The 21,141-nt window shown below is 37.8% G+C and overlaps 1 protein-coding gene and 1 long non-coding RNA gene across 2 annotated transcripts; both read right to left on the reverse strand.

Annotated features, from left to right (window-relative positions):
• Positions 1-80: 80 nt before the first annotated feature.
• LOC306996150 lies at positions 81-15,595 on the reverse strand. Its single transcript, XR_013797020.1, has 3 exons — positions 15,446-15,595; positions 5,715-5,888; positions 81-1,664 (listed from the first exon to the last, which is right to left on the reverse strand). It is a non-coding gene; the product is annotated as an uncharacterized lncRNA (long non-coding RNA).
• Positions 15,596-16,673: 1,078 nt separating this feature from the next.
• LOC306995756 (tubulin beta-4B chain) lies at positions 16,674-19,020 on the reverse strand. The gene is made up of 4 exons (XM_079607634.1): positions 18,666-19,020; positions 18,188-18,296; positions 17,989-18,099; positions 16,674-17,894 (listed from the first exon to the last, which is right to left on the reverse strand). Exons 1-4 carry the CDS (start codon positions 18,720-18,722, stop codon positions 16,834-16,836), a joined length of 1,338 nt encoding a protein of 445 aa, XP_079463760.1. The 5' UTR covers positions 18,723-19,020; the 3' UTR covers positions 16,674-16,833.
• Positions 19,021-21,141: the final 2,121 nt, after the last annotated feature.

Below are 21,141 nucleotides of genomic sequence, written 5' to 3' on the forward strand. Positions count from 1 at the left end.
TCAGTAACAAGCTGTTGTACATTTTTTTTCTTCCTCTGAGAGCAAAAGTAAAAATTGGACCCCAATGATTTCATTGTATGGACCAAAAACAACAATCATTTTATATTTATACAAATATTTTTCACAGGTTTGAAATTACGGGTGAGTAAATGATGACAGACTTTCTATTTTCTTTTTAAGCACTTACATTTGCTAACAAAAATGTAGCATTGATTAAAATATGGACAAGAAAACTAACAAATGAATGACAATGATTACAAAATGCTCCCCCCATGGTTTTGAGTTAGCAGCAAACTGATTGGAGAAAGGGGGCAGGACATGGAGGTGGGCGGGGCTGTGTGCCAATGAGCCATGTGACATGCAAGTCAGCAGACATATGGCTTTGCTTAGAGAGGGTGGAGAGAAAAATAAAACAAGAGAGAAGTCACATGGAACATGAGGCTAATGGTTCATGTCCATCGACACATTGAGAATAGAGAAAACAAGTGGGGTGAACAATTTAGTACACAAATTTTAAATCTACAAAATAGGTTTGTATTGCTGTTTGTAACAAAATTTGTAGAATACACATTTATTTGTTAAAGGGACAATCATTCAGATGTGGCCTCTTAATTAGGTCAGGATACATGTGTATCTGATATGAGGTTTCATAGGTATTCCAAACTGGATATTATGTGGAGCATGTACATAGTGCAGACAGAGGTCATCCCTATGTAGGCTACTGCAGCATTCCACAACCAGACTAAAACCTGAAGAAGAGATGAGGCCTTTTTTATTCTGATTTTGGGGGGTAATGGACAAAAAGATCATAAAATGTCTTCAGTGGAGCTGACAATACTACACTCTTATATAGTGTTAGCTGAATGCATAATCAATTAATCCCAAATATTTAAGAAGCAAACACACAAAGGGCAGTATTTACATGTGCAAAATTTCAGACTTTATTGCTTCTTCAGTGACCACAAAGTCTGTAAAACCAACTGCCATGAATCTATGATTTAAAGAAATTGACTGGATGCCTATTTAAAACATTAAATTGTTTAGTGCCTAATTAAGAAGCAATACTGCTGAGACCAAAAGGGAAATGATTTGGCAGATGAAGCAAGGTCACTACGGAACAAGAAAAGCAATACATTTGGCATTGGAATTTGGCAAAAACATACATTTGAATTTATGCTTTTTACACTGCATTCAAGGAATACATATTTATTTATGCATTGCATCAAACTCACAACCTTTGGTATAGTTATCACCAAGCTCTACTGTTTGAGCTACATGAACACATACAGATGGCCCTCAGATTAAAGAAACACTAACAGTCTACACTTCAACCTCAATGCAATTACAGTTAACACATGACCTGAGTATGCCATAAGAATGAAAAGAAAGCATTATTGTCTGAGACCGGTGTGGAGTTCACAGTGTACATCTGGCCTAAATGACTAAAAAGTCATGTTAATGGGAAATCCTCCTCTTGGGACCTCCAAATGTGTGGCTCCATGGATTAATGACATGTGTTCACCCCTCTTTAGCCGTTTCTTGTTGGCTCAATAATGTGGCTGTTAAGTTGCGTAAAAACCGTTTGAGTCTTCAGTGCTGCCCCATGTTCTTTCCATATTTCAGAATCATATAAATGAGACATCTGATGCATTTCCTGATAAATCCTAAAGAAACAAACTGTTTAGGAAAGTAATAAATATTGTAAAAATTAAAGATATGTACAGAATAATAAAGCAGACAAATAAATACATATAAATGGAATATTGAATTGAGATACTTTTTATTTTATATTTATATTTCAAATAAATGCTGCTCAGTCGAACTTTAAATTCATCAAAGAATCTTGGAAAAAAGTTTCATGGTTTCTAGAAGAATATTAAGGAGCACAATGGTTTTCAACATTGATGATAATAAGAAATGTTTCTTGAGTAGCAAATCAGCATATTAGAATTTCCGAAGGATCATGTGACACTGGAGTAACGACTGCTTTGCCATCACAGAAATAAATGCCATTTTAAAATAAATGTAAATATTATATTAACAGTTATTTTAAATAATGAATAATATTTCAAATAGGTTATATAAATGCGTCAGATTTATATATTTTTTTTCTTTATTTCTTTCTCTGTATATCTTTACATCTCCTTTGAAGGAAACCTCAAAGATTTCAGCCTCTTTCTCTTTCTTTCCTGGCACTGGTGGGAGGTGGAGGTTATAAAGATGTTAGTCCTTCTTATTGAGATGCAGTGTTAGAGGTGCTGGGAGGTTTCAATAAAAAAGTTTAAATTGTATAGGTGAGGCTTCACTTACAGCGTTGGAGCTAATTGGCAATAAATGAGTCCATCTGGTTTCATTTGCAGCTTGCGAAAGCAGGAGGGTATGTGTGTGTGTGTGTGTGAAGGAGAGTGAGGAGGTGGAGGTGCACCCCCTATTTCAATCCCCCACACGTGCCTAAACAACACTATGCTTAAATTGAAATCTAATGCATGTATGGGAGTATGTCCAGACAGCAATGCCCCAAAGTGATCAGTGAGCTTTAGACAAGCCAAGTTACAGCCAACAATGTTGAGAAAAAGTCAAGAGGGAGCACCTCTATAAATAGCCATATGATAGACTATGGAGAATATGCGATTACCTCACGGCTTTGTGCGCCAAACATTTAAGCAAAACAAAACAGTGAGGGTGAAAAATTATTGAGAAGGACAGAAAGATTGCGGAAAGTCTGACCAGAGGTACTAAAGGAAGGAGAGCGCTGTTTCTGATGTGTGTGTGTGCACGTATGAGGCTGTTTGGGGTTGAGGAGAGACGAGTGAAAGACATGTGTGTCCTGGGCTTCTCGTAGATTGCCGGTTATTTTCTTTACCCGGGCAGCTCAATCATGCCCTGTGTGTTTGCGCAGCTTGTTAATCAACGCGAGTGTGATTAGCCCAGAGCCTGGCTGATCAAACCCCGCCGAGCCGAGCGGAGCCAAGGCCAACCCCATCCCTCCCTCCCTCCTTCCTCTCCCCCACCCCCTCAAACAGGCTTCATCCATCCCAGAAACATCCTACTTACTGACTGAATTCTTTGTGCATTTGCAAGATTCTCCTTCCCATCGCCTGCTCCACCTTGAGGAAATCGAAGGGAGGAGCACCTACAGTAGCTCCATTCTCAGGGTTTGGCATTTGACTTGCAATTACAGGAATATTCTGGGTTATATACAAGTTAAGCTCAATTGATGATGACATTAGTGGTATAATGCCGATTACCCCCCCAAACATTTTTTTAAACATAAGTTAACAGTCATTTTAGGGTTTATGACAAAGTTGTACAATTTGATATCATTTTACACAGAAAATGTTAGTACGGGATATTTTCACACTAAAAGCACGTCGACACGCATATAATTTATGTCTTGTGGCTTATTCTTTATTCTTGTGACACAGAAACAAACTTTAACGTTTACAGATTGGCCACATTCACTTCCATAGTAAGTGTAACCAATATTTTGACCTTTTATAAAAGAGAAGGAGGGACAAGTGGAAATTAGAGCTTTCAATTGAACCCGGAATATTCCTTTAATGACAAAACAGCGTGTGTTCCTCTCTCACTCATTATCTCGGTTGACAAGGAGAGGACATAAGGCATAGATCACAAGAGAGCAAAGGTGTTGCTTTCCTTGAATTTTTCATAAACAAAGCTGAACCTAAGAACCTCCGGTTGGTCGCCTGAGAACCACTGATGCGATCCGGTTTGTGAATGCAATCCGGTTTCACAGGACGCTACTGTTTATACTGGTGGTCAAGGTCACACATGAGCTCTCTCTCTCTAGCTCTCACTGTATGTCCCACTCTTAAGGCTTCTCTCCATTTCTGTCTGATGCCCAATTGGGTTTCCTTCCATCAACAGAAGTCCTAAATATATAAAATATAAAAATATCTGGCCAGTGAACAGCCCTCCTGGCTATTGTTTGAGAGGCACTTTTAAGGTGGCCTTACTTCCTGTGTTAAAGCTATGGGGGTTAGATGCTGTACATTCTGTTTCAAATCAAGATTTTGGCCATAGCAGAGGGAAATTTCCCAGGTTGACTAACACACAGTCAGAGTTCCACTGTCAAATATAATCTAAAACAATAATTAATGCTAGGGTTCATCATATGGAGTAATGCAGCAGCATTTCAAAGTTTTTTCAAAAGTTTCAACTATGTGCACTTTTTTAAATACTCCTAAAGGTACAGGTTATCCCAAAAAAAATGTATTATGTCATTGTTTACTCACCCAAATGTCATTCCAAACCTGTATTACTTACTTTTTATCCGTGGAAGATTAAATATATATATATATTTTGAGAAGTTTCTCACTTTTTTTTGTGGAAGTTGTGTTTTGTGCCAAACCTGTTTGGCGCAAAACAGAACCAAAGCTGGTTCTTACAAAAGAACGATAAAAAATCCAAACTTTCTTTTATATTCTGCAATAGAAAGAAAGGTTTGAAACGGGGAAATGATGACTGAGTTTTTATTTTTTTTGTCAACAATCCCTTTAAAATCACCTTTAAAATTGAACTTGTTTGTAGATACAAGAGAATTCTGTTATTTTTGCATTGAATTATATATGATGAATATTACAATATTATGATGAACTATATATGAGTTGTTCAAAGCATTTCTATGGGTACTGATTGTTAGAAGGCAGCTGTCTCTGAGATGGCAAACGGGAACATGGTTTGTGTAACATTAGCAATACATTATTAGCCGTTTGATAATGTAGTCAAGCCAAAGACTATTAATTACCGTTATGTATCCGACGTTGTAGAAAGCGATACTTAAAAACGCATTACCATTCTGATACATCAACTTGTAGACGAGCCTGTATGAGCGAGTGGAGGCGGAGCTTATTTGCATATCCATGGTTCCGTGTATACGAAATGAAGCAAGGGTGCAGAGTTAAATTTCAAGCTATTTTAAGGCATGAATGATTTTTGTTTCACAGGAAAAACATTTAAATGTCATTTTGGTGATCAAAGATGAGTTTCAAGGGATACAATTATTGACTTCAGGGGGACTTTAACATTTCCAGCACTAAGTAATTTCCACCACATCTGTTCTGTTGTGGAAATTACATTTTAAACTTAGTAAACAAGTCCACTAACTTTTGGAAAAAGTCTAGCTACCAAACATAGTAGCATTGCCTTGTTTCACACTAGTTTGTGAGAGGTGCTATACCTGAGGGGAAGGAGCGAGCTTCATCTGCATAAGCTGTGACAAGCCGATGGTAATTAGCAGGAAGACGTAGAAGTAGATGGTGGCTCAGGTTAAGAGAGTCTCTGCTCATTAGGAAAGATGGGGGGACGGGGGCTCGGGAAAGTGATAGCTCAGTGAGGGAAACAGGACGAGCGGATATTGGGATTTGGAGCAGAAGAAAGATGTAAGTGAAGAAGGTGATGACACCTGTATTTCCTCACATGCTCTTCTCCTTTGTTTTGTTTTTTTTACTTTACTTTGCTTTTTTAAATATAATTTCAACTCGTTGAAAACAGCCAGCAACATGCACTAAATAAACCTTCATTCTCACAAGCTTACTTGCATAGGTTCACACACACGATAAAACCTCTTGTGTGGAAGACAATTGCTGTATTTACTCTTTGTCACGAACATCCTAACAGACATCCTTTCTGAGACCTACCTATTGAAATGGGTGACAAAAGAGGGAAGAGACAGCATGGAAAAGTGCCCAAACCTGTATCTGTTTTCCTCCGCATGCACAAGGGAGAACAGCCGGACGCTGTGTTTGGGTGAGTTCTGATAGCGGCTCTTATCGAGCCCCGTCTCTCTCTCTCTCTTCCTCCTCTCCTTCTGTCTTCCGACCTGCGCCTCGAGGGGAAGGCGCTTATGTCACGCCGATTCCCCGGGCCTTGTGGGAGAAGGAATAAAAGCAATAGATTGAGAAAGAAATGGGAAAAGGTGCATGCATTGCGTTTGTAACTTCATCTGCTTGTTGAAGTAGATAGTAATTCACAAAATACAGATTGCTGAAAAGAATCTTTATTCTGGCTTTACCAAAAAACTGAAAATTCTGTCATCATTTATTCACCGTCTTTTCTAAACCTATAATCACTTTCTTTCTCTCTTCTGTGGAAACACAAAAGATGATATTTTGAATGATATTTGATTGAAGTCAGTGGGGTTCAAAACAAATTTCCCTTTTGTGTCCCACAAAAAAAAGAAAATGCATCATACAGAATTGGAATGACACATTAGGGTGAACAAATGATAACAGGCTTTTCATTTTTTGGGGCGAACTTAAGTGGCTTCAAAGTGATTTTACAAACTTTACAAGCAGCTGAGAAAAAAAAAATAAAGATGGAGAAACCCAAAAAACAGGCAACTGAAAGTAAGACAGAAGAACGGTGCCAAAGAAGAGAAGTCTTCCAGGGTCTGTGAGAGGAAATGAGCATTGTAACAGAATGCTGTGTGGTGTTGAGGCCTGAGGGCAAAACTCAGAACCTCATATCCAGGAAAAAGAAGCCCCCTTTCTCTTTTTTCTCTCACATCCTCTCCTCTCCATCTCCCTTCCTCATCTCTCTCCCACACAACTAGCATTCGGGTTTGTCCTACTACTATCGCTGCCCCCTTCCCCCCCCAACAGGAAATGAAATCCATTTTAAAATCATTTGGAAAACCACAGGGGCTTCAGACCAGGAAATAATCAGCGTGGGTGAGAGAGATGAGCGAGAGAGATAGAGCTCTATGCATGGATACAGGACAGAGATGCTCCATGATCTCAGATTTGTCTGCTCTCCCCCTCACTCTCCGGCTTTTTCTCTCCCTTCTGTGTCTCGTCTATTCCCATCCCTCAACAGAAACTGGATATTACACAGTGGGTGGCCAGTCCTGGACCTGGATCTCCCTTTGCCTTGCCAGCCTGACCCCGTTCTGACCTTCAGTAAAAAAGTGCCACCTAGGGGGCGCTGTCCTCTTATCACTACACTGATAAGATCTGGTCTGACATTTCTTTGGTGCAGTATCTTAAAGGCTACCACTGAAGTCAAATGGCCAAAATCCCTCCTTTTCATTATTCTGGTTTCACCCATGAGGCTCTCGCTCTCCCTGGACAGTCTGAAGGCAGTACTGAGAAATGAGACTTTTCTATACACGAAGGACCCTTGAGAAGGTTACGGTGAAACATTGAGGCTATCAGGATAAATGTGTTGAATTCTGAAACTAAGTATGTAGCATACATTCTCATACAGCTTTTACACTATTAAATTTGAACAATGACAAAAGTGGTCAAAAGTGAGAGACATTTGTAAAATATTACAAAACATTTATCTTTCAAATAAATGCTGTTTTTTTAGCATCAAAGAATCCTGACAAAAATGGACCATGGTTTAAACAAAAATAATAAGCAGTACCGGTAGAACTTTCAACATTGATAATAGTAATAATAAAATATATGTTTATTGAGCACCAAATCAGAATGTTACAATGATTTGAGAAGGATCATGTGACACTGGAATAATTGTGCTGGAAATTCAGCTTTGCCATCACAGAAATAAATTAAAATAGAAAGTTTATCAAAATAGAAATTATATTAAAATAGTTCACAATGTTACTGTTTTTACTGCTTCATTAAAAACATTTGAGAAAACATTCCGACCGTAAACTTTTGAGCAGTATAGTGTACAGTGCGTTTAATGTTGGAATGATCACAAATGTGAGTAAATTGCACATGGAAGTCATCACTCATAATTTTTTTTTTTTTTTTTAGATTTAAGAGTGATGAAGCCTGCCAGAAAATACTACATAGAAAGCAGGCCTATGTGACCAAGCTACATTTCCCACAATTCTCTGTAGCAGAAAAAAAAATTAAAAATACATAAAATTAATTACAAACTAAAATGGGCCTACTTCCATTTGAACGCACAGCAAATAGTGTAATTGAACAGTTTGATTAACTTAATTTTTTTTTAGTTTAAAAAAAAAAAATTGTCCCTTTCAGAGCAACTTTTTAATAGATCAAACTGACTTACATCTGGTAAGATGCATCTGTACATGAATTTATTTATGTTGACTTGACTTTAAATTTGATCTCCAAAACAATAAATGGTATGATTTCACTAGCAGTTAGCATAGCATTCCTAAGCTGTTGAATACATTTTTAAAACATAACTCCAGTATTTGAAAGGCCTCGGTATGCTTTTGTGTACTGGTTGCATCTAAGCATTCTTGGCACGTAAGCATATCAATTTTCCCCTGCTATAAACAGGGCATGCTAAAGAGAAACAACCCAGAACAGATCATTTTCCAGGTGTGTTTAGTACTGGCTAATTTACACCAAAAGCAGAGTGTGCCACAGTCTGCTCCAGTGGTTGCCTGCCGCTGCCTCCTGGTGGTTAAAATCATGCAACCTCAAAGTCGTATCTGCCATCAAGGTCCATTAAGTATCTACTTTTGTTTTTCTAATAAATTCATCAGGGTATAATAAATCAAATAGATTGATAAAAAAAATGCTTAACAATAGCAATAAGCCTGTAAAGACGAACAATGATCCATTGATAGAGTAAAATTACATTTCTAATACAGTATGACTAACTTCAACGAAGTCAATCCACTTGAACGAAGCACTGTTCCAAGAACAACACAGAAACCGAGTCATGCTCCACTTAGGCCTGTACAGACATTCAGATACGGTCTCAATAAAAACACAGCAACAAATCCCCCAAAGTCCACTACCCTGACCAAATCACTTTACTTCAAAAAAATGTGAATCAGGATTTCGCTGTAATCATGTCCTCGTTACACCAAATTGTGAAAAAGAGGAATAGATTGTGAAAAACAAAGTCAGTTTTGTATTGCGAGACACAATCAGGAGGAAAAGCCCCCAGAGAACGTTCACTCATCAATCAATGTATGCCATTAGTGATGTGTACTGTTCTGATTAAAGGCCACCACAGAGAGGTGTGACAGTGTGTGCTCCAGTCTACCTAAATCTCTGTCATCACGAGCCCTAATCTCAGCTGACTGAGGTTCAAGAGAAGCGCCAGCCCTCGCTCACTATCAGTCACTGAGAGACTGATTGCTTTGAGGACTTTCACAAACATCAATGCATTTACAAATAGGCAGACTGTACAATAAAAATGTAAAGAAAAAAATCTTAGTTCTAATATATAGAGTAGCCTACAATGCAAAGTATTCATATTTTGGTAGTGGTCAACAAATATGTAAGATTAATTGCTAACCTTTTTTGACTTTCTTAATATTGGGCCTGCACTATTACTGCATTAAGAGTTGTATAGATATTTTATGGGCAAATAATGAGATGGCTCTAGACCAGTAAATGTAAAACTGGTAAATCAATAGATTTTAAATAAATGAAACATACCGGTAATATTAAAATAATATAATAATAATAATAATTGACATTTTATTCTGCATCTCACTGTCTCTTAAACATGAAAATAATCATCATTATTGATCATATTAATAACAACAATAATAATATTAATTATTATTATTATTAAATAATATTATTAGGCTCATGTCTGTTCTGGAGTGATATGGTCACTTATTTAAAAGCATCAAAATTGAAATGCAAGAGTATAATAACAAATTGTTTGCTATATACAGTACAGTATATACCGGTACCTATGGGTCATTTTGACTGCTGTAATACTGTGACATTTAAAACACATTTTTGTAAATTTTTGCAATTGACTTTGAATGCAAAAATGTAATCGTCACAGGCACCGCCAAATGATGTGTAATCATTGCCAAAACCTGGTTCACACACAATTTTTTTTTACATAGATTTTCCATTTGATAATTTGGCTCGAGTATTACGAAACCTGTCCTATTTTATAGGCTACTTATGTTTTGCCACTAAGAACAAAGAAATAAAATATATATACTGTACACATACGTCTACTGAAGAACCACATATACTCATACAATTATACAAAGCTTAAAATAAAGTAATCCAAGCATCTCTGGAGAGCACAAACTCCAGAGGGAAAATCCAAGCACCAAAAGTATTTTCCACTAATGTCAGTTTGTAAGTCACTTTTTCAACTTTGAATTCATACATGTGTGAATGACATCTAATGTGTGTGCGCTCCGTGTACGAAGTGTCGCCACGGCGCGTGACGCACCCCAGGATTAGACAGTTCCAGCGTGGTGGGGCTTGATTGATGAGCCCATTCCAAATGTTTTCGCGTCCAAGTCAGTGGGAGTTTGAGTTGCCTTTGCGCATCTTAATACCAAACAAAACATTAGCGTCGGATTCCCAGGGCTGGCTGCCTCTCACTGGATTTCATTAGTCACCCCTCCACAGCACACAAATGCGCTGCATGGCTCCGGGACACGGAGAAGAGGGAGAGGAAGGGCAGGGGGCCATTAAGGGATCATCATCTCATCCTGAGCTTCCCTACCGCTAAGGATCAGAGTGTTAGAGGAGGAAAAAGGAAAATAGAAAAAAAAAAAAGTCCTTATTCTTCAGTAGTTTCTGATCAGCTCTGCCGCTCACAGTGACACCTCATGAATCTGAACCAAAATGTGGATACACATGAAATAATTCATTTTTAATCAAAGGCCTCAGTTGCTATTTGCTTATTTAATTTCGTGTTTTTGCAGTGCAGAGACCCCCAAGATTCAGCTCACTTGTCTAAACTGCTATATTTAAACGATCCCTGCCACATATCCAGCCGGCTCCATCAGGAGAAACACTGATCTCATTCCCCCACTAATGAGGGCACTCATCTGTGTGTGTGTCTCCCCTGCCTACTTTTCCTCCTGCCAAGCCTTGATGCAATTACACCCCCACATCTGCAGGGGGCTCCCTCCTCCCATCAGCACAGGGCTTTCGAGGGGCCCTGGTGCTCCTGATTCACGGTTAATCAATCATGGTGCCTGGGTAATGACGCCCCACTGCTCTCCTAATGTCTTCTGGCGGGAGCCTCTGCCGCTGGCATTGAGCTCACGCAGGCACACATATGGCCGCTCTGAGTGAGTGACAGGACCCCTTTTTGTGTGTGTGGCACCCCGCACGACGGAAGCCATCAGCTCCGCACATAGACACGCATGCTGACAACCACATACACACACACAAGCCTGAGGCAAGGAGGAGAGCGACTGGAGAGAGGGAGTGGAAATAGAGGAGAAGTGCCGCTTGGCCAATCTTCTCACGTCAAAGTGAACTGTCAAGAACAAAGCAAGTAGGGCAATGTGATATTTTCCAAAGCAACTTGGTTTAGGGAGCATTTGGAGGTCTGTGACAGAGGGTTTATGACATTGAGAAGTCCATTTAGAATATATATTTTTAAGTTACAATTCAATCCTGGAACCTGAGCAAACAGGATGCAGAATTGCAATTCAGATTTGAATACAAGGAAGTCGATTTAAAATGAACTGAAATTCACAGGAAGTTATAGAACTAATTTGTAGCTGGAAAAGCAAGGTTTGTCAAGTCAAACTTTGAATATTGGCTTCACAAAGCCCTGCTTGAAAGTTTTAAAAAGTTTATGGGCAGTTTCTCACGTTGATAATAATAGGACATTTTACTTGAGCACCAAATCAGCATATTAAAATGATTTGTGAAGGATCATGTGACACTGAAGACTGAATTAATGATGCTGAAAATTTAGCTTTGCCATTATAGGAATAAATTACATTTTAATTTTAATATATTTTAAAAAGTTATTTTAAAATGTAATAATATTTCACAACATTAATGTTTTTACTGTATTTACATTTGACTTTATTCATCAAACTTTTTAACTGTACAGTTTATAAACACAATTTTGTTTAACAACACGTCATTCCTCAGAATGCATTACCTGGATTGAATTTCTTTGAATTGAAATTCAGTCATTTATTTTTCTGTTACTTCAAATCAAATTCTAATTCAACTTCCTGTGGGGTGTGGTCAGTACAATTCAAATTAATTCAGCTCATTAAAAGTGGAGTAAACTATTTCTGGCAAACAAATGCGGTTTATATTGGAAATCCCCAAAACAAACTCACCCCTACCCAAAAGGATCGCACCCCTATCTTGAAGCCTCTGCCCCTGCATTCACGTACACGCTACGCAACACAGGCAACAACCATGGCGGAATAAGTGAAAGCAAAGTGAGTTACTATGATAATTCAGGTCAAATATCTTATTGTTATTAAGCTATGTTTATTATTATTATGTATCTGCTGTGATTATTTTAGGATTATTTTTATGTAACGCACTTTGAATTACCATTGTGTATGAAATGTGCAATACAAATAAACTTGCCTTGCCTTTCATTCTCCTCTAGTCTTCTCTATAAAATAAAATAATTTGTTAGAATACACCTTGTATAATATTGATTTCCTCGCTTTCATATCACTTTACTTGTTAAACCCAAGTCTGCAATTAAACAGATAATTCACCCAAAAATTACATTTACACCCTCAAGGTGATATTTTGAAGAATATTGGTAACCAAACAGTTGATTGGCCCCATTGACTTCCATTGTATTTTTGTATACTATGGAAGTCAATGGGACTCATCAACTGTTTGGTTACACATATTCTTCAAAATATCTTCTTTTGTATTCAGCAGATGAACAAAATGACATAATTTAATATCAGATGATAAAATGATATTAAATGACATAATTTTAATTTTTGGGTAAACTATCCCTTTAATTAACCTGCTTCTTTTGGTCATTCTTAGATTTCGTTCTTCATATACTCTTTGCCAGATCAATTTTATTTAATACACTCAGCACATATGGCTTTATTAGATTTTGGCTGGATTTCCAAAAAGCCCTTGTCAAAATTCAAAAGTAATTTTTTTTTTTTTTTAATCTGAAAAAATAAAAAGAACACTATTCTGGAACCTTAAGTGAATTTGTGAGATTCATAGAGAATAATTTCATTAAACCAATCTTGTCGACTGTCTGTGTCTTTGTGGCTTATATGGGTGGCCCATTCAATCTGTTTGTATGAAGAGATGCTCCTCAGGCTCTAAGCATTTGTATGCAGTATATAGAGTGGCAGAGGCCCATCTGTGCAGCCTAAAACCATACTAATTTATGTTTCACACCTCTTGCTGCTGCTACACTTTGCATCTCATAGCACATACTCTCTCTCTCTCTCCCTATCTCTCTTTTCAGTGGCAGTGACAGTGAAGTTGCTTTGGCTGTTAAAGAGCAATCCATCATCTGTTTAAAGCGCTTCATCAACATTGTGTACATAGCAGTGCTAAAACAGAGAGGATTTATGTTGTTCCGACAGAAGCTTTTTCTGTGCCATATGGATGAGGTATAAAATCACAAAAACCAATTAAAAGGAATAACGTGCATGCATTAGGTTGTGAAAGCTGAGACAACAAAAGATCACATTGGCAGCTCTTATATGAGCGTGTGCTTACAGTATCAGACTGAGGAATACAATCTGGTTCAAACCTTTCTCAAAACCAATTATTTCCTGGTATGAAAGTCTCGCCACTTGCTGTATCTTTTGATCTGAATTATTTCATTTTATTGTATCGTGCCACATTTGAGCATGATATGAATTACTGAGACTCAAAAATAGAACTGAGCTCTTACAAGAAACGACTGTGCTTCTTCTGTACCATGGCACTTTCAAGCACATGTCATGCACTCAGAAGCAGAATTCAGTGTTCACTCAGATTTACCAAATAATTGTCAAATATTTTCTAAAAAATTATATTATAACTGATAAATGGTGGATATTAACTACACGATTTTGTCTAAAGACAAACAAACAAAAATAGTCAAACTAAAATCAATAATGTTACAGTATGACAAATGAATATTAATTTTGACATTTTATAGAGTTAGGAAATTAATGTTTTTAAAGAGTTACTTAAAGTGTGAAACTTCAAGAGTTAAATATAATTTAAATGTAAAAGTAGGAGAAATTAGCATGTAAAATTAAATATCCAATTGGTAGATATATTTTAAAGGTCTCTAAAAACCGATATGGTACCGATATATTTCCCATCCCTACGTTGACAGGGATTATAGACGTATGTATGAAGTAGGGTTGCCACCCGTCCCTTAAAATACGGAATCGTCCCGTATTTACAAGTAAGATGATGCGTCCCGTATCAAATCAATAAGGGACGCGATTTGTCCCGTATTTTACATTAGGCCCACATATAGTTGAATAAAAACATAAGGATTTTGCAGTATGGATAATACTAATAGCAAATATAAAGAAATCAATTTCTTAGTAGAGAAGCTCATTGCGTGATTGCATTTTAGCGTCTTTGTTTCTATAGCGACTGAGTCTCGTGAACATGCGCTGTAAACCTGCACGTTTTTTAACCCTTGTAGCGCGCTGTTCGGGTCTTTTCGACCCCAAATGACGTTTGCTGAAATAAATAAAACATTATATTTGTCCAAATGATGTGAGACTTTGCACGGTTGACAACACTTTCTACATCTACAAATTTTTTTTTAAATAAATTTGAATAATATCTGTTTTTTATGTTAGTGTGGGGGGAAAAAGTCACACTTGTGATGTTTCAACAAAATGTCATTTTGAAACATAATAGTTTTTTTTTAGGATTTATAGTTTTAGGAGGATTTATTATATTGTTTTTACTTCAGGCTATATAAATAAATATTTTTTAAACAAAAACAGTAAAAAAAAAAAGTTAAATTCACTTTATAAAAGACCCACATTTCTAACGTTCATGGATATAGATAATTTGACATGGTTTAGTGTAAGATTATTAAGATTAAGATTATCACTTTAGTAGATGGCTGCAGAGCTACACCATTTGCTATTTGACTAAAATACATATTTTCAATAGCTTTTAGTTGGATTCATATCTACATATTATGAAATCACAATTATAACAATAAAAATGACTTTGTCAAAGTTGAGCATTGGGGGGGGGGGGGGGGGGGGGTGAATGGGTGTCCCTTATTTTGCCACACTGAAGGTGGCAACCCTGGTATGAAGTCTGATGATCTACTTTGAACCTCCAGGAATTAGATTTAGAGAAACGCCAATGTCAATGGTCACTGGAAACTTTGAAACACTGTAAACTGCAGACACGATTACTCAGTAAATGAAGCCCTCCTCTGCGATCTTCAACTCACAACACAGCTAGTTGATTGAATTAATGTTCCTTCTCCCCCCTCTGCTCTGGTGTCGACTGCAATTCAACTCAGAGCTTCCTTCCTTCAATGTTCCATGAAATTAGGCCAGATTGTTGTGTCACGTTAATTAATGTAATCCTCGTTGCATTGAAAGAGCTTCAAGTTAATAATTAGACCGTCTTGGTGGCAAGATTTAATATGACAAATCTCATCTAAGATTAAGAAAGGTGTGGACACGGATTCAGCAGAGCTGTTATGCAACTGTTAAGCCAAACTTTATAGCGTTTCATTCCGTATTGTCCTAGGTTGGAATAATAATAACCTAGTGCATGTAGTTTTCTGTAAACCTGGCTCAGTCACATACCTTTTCACGTTTATGGAGAGAATACTTCTGACGAAATCCGGGTTTAAAATATCAGAGGATCTGTATCTATCTAGCTTCTATAAAATGTGAACCAGTCACATCAACTCCCCTCTCCTTCAACGCTCAAATCTCATGAGCGACCTTTTCAGTAACTTTCCAGCGCCACCTGCTGGTGATACCAGAAAATCACAAAATTTCACAACATTAAAGCATTGTGTTGAGTGTTGAATGTTGTATGGTCAATTGAAATGTGAAACACCCGCAGTAAGTAACATTTTCGCATCAATAAACAAGTTCTACCTTTTTGCCAGGACAACAATTAACTGTTAAAAATGTATAGGCCTTCATTTAATGCAATGAAAGTCGTTTTGGATAAAAGCAAATGCCAAAAGCATATATTTAATGCACATTCCGAAATCTAAATACTTAATTTGGATTTAATTGTAACAGCCTATCCGCCAGTTTCCCAGACAAGGCTGAAGCCTAGTACCAGACTAAAATGCATGTTTGAGCTGTTTTAACTGAAACCAACTTGCACTGGCATATCTTAAAATATGTCTGTGCCATTGTTTTGTCTCAAGATGCACACCAGTAATGAGTTTTTTCTAAGGCAAGTTTATAAGAGCTACTTGATCTTATTTGGATTTAGGCCTAATCCTGGCTTAATCCAAGCCCTGTCTGTGAAACCAGGCCTATATTCATGGTTTATAAAAGGTAATTTATTATTCTTGGCTTACTTAAACAAGCTGTCGATTTAGTTGTATAGTGACCTTAAAAATGTTTTTTTAAAGTAACATCTGTTAAATATATATTTTAAAGATTTTTAAATAAGACCACATTGATATCAGTGCTAAATTTTATTACATCTGAGTCTGAGAGAAAATCCCTAGTGTACTCATCGGGACAATTTTCACCTGAAGACAATTTTTTTTTTTTTTTTAAATCTAGTGATCTCGTTTTCAACGCTAGATGGCAGTCTTGTATTATTGAATGATCTGCACAGTGCACACTAACATGGCTTTCATCTGTGGCACTACTGTCACTGCAAAGTATTAAAAAAATGTAATTAAAGAAACCACTAATCTTACTAATTTAGCATTTGATAATTTTTATAGTTTGTAAGTTACACAAAGAACGAATGGTAACCAATACAACATTAGTAATGTTCAACCGAGCTTCATCTACAAATCAGAAAAAGGCTAAAGACAGACAACACACCACAAAAGACTGCTATCAAATTCAGAGCTTTATTAGACATTGTAGGAACATTGAGAGCTTGTTTTAGCTGCTTGTGAAACTGCTTGGGAGGAAGAGATCAAAACAAAAAGAAAAACAACTAAGAAAACTGATCAGAAAAAACGTGAACAAGAACTTGAGCGGTCAACTCTTTATACAGGCTCCTCCTCTCCCTCTTCCTCGAACTCTCCCTCCTCTTCAGCAGTGGCATCTTGGTACTGCTGGTACTCTGACACCAAGTCATTCATGTTGCTCTCTGCTTCCGTAAACTCCATCTCATCCATCCCCTCACCTGTGTACCAATGCAAGAAGGCCTTGCGCCTAAACATAGCGGTGAACTGCTCAGAGATGCGCTTGAACAGCTCCTGGATGGCGGTGCTGTTGCCGATGAAAGTGGCAGCCATTTTGAGACCGCGAGGCGGGATGTCGCACACGGCGGTCTTGACATTGTTTGGGATCCACTCCACGAAATAGCTGCTGTTCTTGTTCTGGACATTCAGCATCTGCTCATCCACTTCCTTCATAGACATGCGGCCTCGGAAAATGGCGGCCACGGTGAGATAGCGACCGTGGCGGGGGTCACAAGCAGCCATCATGTTCTTGGCATCAAACATCTGCTGTGTGAGCTCAGGAACCGTAAGAGCTCGGTATTGCTGACTCCCCCTGCTGGTGAGGGGGGCGAAGCCCGGCATGAAGAAATGCAGACGAGGGAAAGGAACCATATTGACGGCCAGTTTGCGCAGGTCAGCATTGAGTTGGCCGGGGAAGCGCAGGCAGGTGGTGACCCCGCTCATTGTGGCAGACACGAGATGGTTGAGATCGCCGTAGGTGGGTGTAGTGAGTTTGAGTGTACGGAAGCAAATGTCATACAGCGCCTCGTTGTCGATGCAATACGTTTCATCTGTGTTCTCCACCAGTTGATGGACGGACAGCGTGGCATTGTAAGGCTCTACAACAGTGTCTGAGACTTTGGGTGAGGGCACCACGCTGAAGGTGTTCATGATGCGGTCTGGGTACTCCTCACGGATTTTGCTAATGAGGAGCGTGCCCATGCCTGACCCGGTACCTCCTCCAAGGGAGTGGGTGAGCTGGAAGCCTTGCAGGCAGTCGCAGCTTTCTGCCTCCTTACGGACCACATCAAGAACAGAGTCTACAAGCTCAGCACCTTCTGTGTAGTGACCCTTGGCCCAATTGTTTCCAGCACCACTCTGACCTATGATTGAAAAGAATTACAGATTATACTACAAGGCTTAATTTAAACATTAAGAATTTAACATTCAGCCAAATGGCATATGAAAACAATTTACCAAAGACAAAGTTATCTGGTCGGAAGATCTGCCCAAATGGTCCAGATCTCACCGAATCCATGGTTCCAGGCTCCAGGTCGACAAGAACAGCACGAGGAACATACTTTCCACCTGTAATAGTGCACATTTCCACTCTTAATGTAAATTTTTGAATTAATTAAAAAAAAAATGTTTTAATACATTGCAAACGCAAACTGACCAGTGGCTTCATTGTAGTACACATTAATCCGCTCCAACTGCAGATCACTGTCCCCATGGTAAGTTCCTGTCGGGTCAATTCCGTGCTCATCACTAATCACCTCCCAAAACTGACCACACAGAAAAAAAAAGGAGTCAATATCAACAATTTTATCACCTTAAATGTCATCAGAAATGATTCAATTTTAAATAAGACGCTTAAGGAACGGCCACTTTTGAAATGTTGTCATGGCAACTTGCAAAACTACAAACAGGGTTTAGACGAAAAATACAAAACGATAACGTTAAGTTAGATCGGTAACGCTAGTTGCTCATCTTATCCGATGTTATTTTTCTCTAGAAAAGCACAGTTAAATATACATACAGTTACAATTAGTTAAACACATGATAACTAGACAACACACAAACTATGCCCCTCGCGACACATTTGTATTGGCCTAACGTTAACGTCGAAATCAATACCCTTAACTGTTACTCACTTTGGCACCAATTTGGTTTCCACATTGACCAGCTTGCAGGTGAACAATTTCTCTCATGTTGAATCGTTAAGGAAAAAGCACTTTCTTATTAAAAAACAAACAAATGTAACTTAATCGACTCTCTTCCACAGCGCGTCGTGTAAACTCTGTAAAGCCCAGTGAACGGTTTTCAGTTTTAAATAACGCCAACCTTCGCATTCAAACACAGGTGGATGAACGAGACGTCAATCATTATCCGTCCGCTTTTGATTGGTCGAGGAACACGAGCTCCCTTGGAGCTTCTGCTTTTGATTGGATTAGAGATGTTGTAATCTGTTGCCAATGGTTACAACGCGGCTCACATTTCACACAGAAACCGTTTTGTATTGGTAACCAGAGACCTGCTTTTATAAACGAATAGAATATAAAAAAAAAATCATGAGAATCGTGTTACCAAGCAAGCACACCTACCTACACCAAACAGTAGATTGCATGTTTGGACTTGTTAGTTTGGTACAGTACACTGAATGCGTTTGCTATATATTATATTATAGTTTTAATCAGATTCATACCAGCTCAAATTCATATGAGAAAAAAAAAGGAATTAACTGAAGTAACTGCATTAAGCAGTTTTGCTTGGATTTGAAATATTTGAAAAGCATCAGTGAATGCATGGCTGGGGGAGTTGTAACATCTTTGGCTGACATTTAGAAGCAAAAATGGTCAATTTTCCTTTTCAGACTGTGTTACGTTAATGGTTTCGCATTTTGTTGGACTTTTCATGGTAATATTAACCATTTTCATGTTTGCTTGTATGGATTTTCAGTGGAGCGTATAAGCACATCGAATGAAAATATGAACGAGATTACAAATTCATACAAATGATTCACCAAAATGTAAAATAGTAACAATTGGCCTATTTTGCTGTAGTGCAAGCAGCACTGTCCACATCCTAATCTGCTCATTGTTTAAGATATGCATCTTTTCAAATAGAGATCACAAAACATGTATATCCCACTTCATACAGTACGTCTTTGTATTTTCTGAATAAGACAACAAACCCTACGCCTCCATTAGTTGACCCATTCTGATAAAGATCTATAGCTGTTGATGAAAAGAACTGAATGAGAGCTTTGATATCTTTGACCCTGTTTCACCTCTTTATTTAAATCGACACAAACTTGACAATATACACAGGGACAGACAGAAACACACACACACACACACACACACACACACACACACACACACACACACACACACACACACACACACACACACACACACACACACACACACACACACACACACACACACACACACACACACACACACACACACACACACACACATAAATATTTAAAATGCTAAAAAGAATAAAGTACTTAGTAAATTGTTCCTTGCTGATGCAAATTTCCAATACAACCAAGTATTTGTGTAGGCCAATATTGTGCTGCCATCCCTGAAGCACTGAGTGTCTCAGCACAAGTGGGATGCGCAGCATCGATTAATTAATTAATTATGAGTATCTGAGGTGTCATACATCCTTATAGAGAGGATTCAGTTCATGCATGGTGTGACAGAAGCACACGTAGGCTGAACAAAACAAAATTTTAATGAAGAAGGCATGCAGAATGAATTTCAACAGCAGAGCTTATACGATGCATTATGCATTATAGTTGTTGATGTATAACATACAACATTTGTATCATAATAATCAAGTCTACTCATCAGAATTTTGACAGACCACAAAAAAGGTAAAAATCATGTTAGACAAAAGGACCCAAGATTCTATGACATAACTGGATAGTTTTTTGGATTTTACTGTAATATATTTTAAAATGTAATTTATTCCTGTGATGGCAAAGCTGAATTTTCCACAGCCATTTTCCAAAATTCATAGTCACATGATCCTTTAGAAATCATTATAATGCTGATTTGGTGCTCAAGAAACATTTCTTATTGTTTCTATACAACACACCAAAACTGTTTCATCTGTAATAATAAGAAGAAATGTTTCTTGAGCACCAAATCAGTATTATAATGATTTCTGAAGGATCATGTGACTATGAATTTTGGAAAATGGCTGTGGAAAATTCAGCTTTGCCATCACAGGAATAAATTACATTTTAAAATATATTAAAATAGAAAAGAGTTATTTTAAATTGTACATAGTGATATATTCAGCCTTGGCGACTATTTAAAAACATTGAAAATACTTACCGGCCCCAAAATTGTGAACGGTATTGTTTCCGAGATATTAGTAGTTATTATTATTTTGATATGAAATAATGTGTGTCCTCTGCTCAATATGCAGCAAGGCTCATATATGTAGAAAACTAGGGAACTGGTGTGAGGTACTCCCTCAGGGATTGGGAAAGTCTGAACTTGAGAGGTTGTCTCTGCAGGTGTGTAAGCAAAAACTATGCACTGCATTATTGATTAACACTCAAAGTGTTGCAACACTGGCAGCAGCTGCCTTGCACGCACACGCGCA

The sequence above is a fragment of the Phoxinus phoxinus genome, assembly GCF_949152265.1.
Source record: "Phoxinus phoxinus genome assembly, chromosome: 3".
Lineage (NCBI taxonomy): Eukaryota > Metazoa > Chordata > Actinopteri > Cypriniformes > Leuciscidae > Phoxinus > Phoxinus phoxinus.

What these genes read in the sequence shown, in the direction of transcription:
- LOC306995756 (XM_079607634.1), bottom strand. Translation starts at nt 18,722, where the DNA reads ATGAGAGAAATTGTTCACCTGCAAGCTGGTCAATGTGGAAACCAAATT. An exon ending in GAAACCAAATTGGTGCCAAA is followed by an intron (nt 18,297 to 18,665) that starts GTGAGTAACAGT and finishes CTGTGTGGTCAG; the next exon opens with TTTTGGGAGGTGATTAGTGA. An exon ending in ACCAGATAACTTTGTCTTTG is followed by an intron (nt 17,895 to 17,988) that starts GTAAATTGTTTT and finishes TTTCAATCATAG; the next exon opens with GTCAGAGTGGTGCTGGAAAC.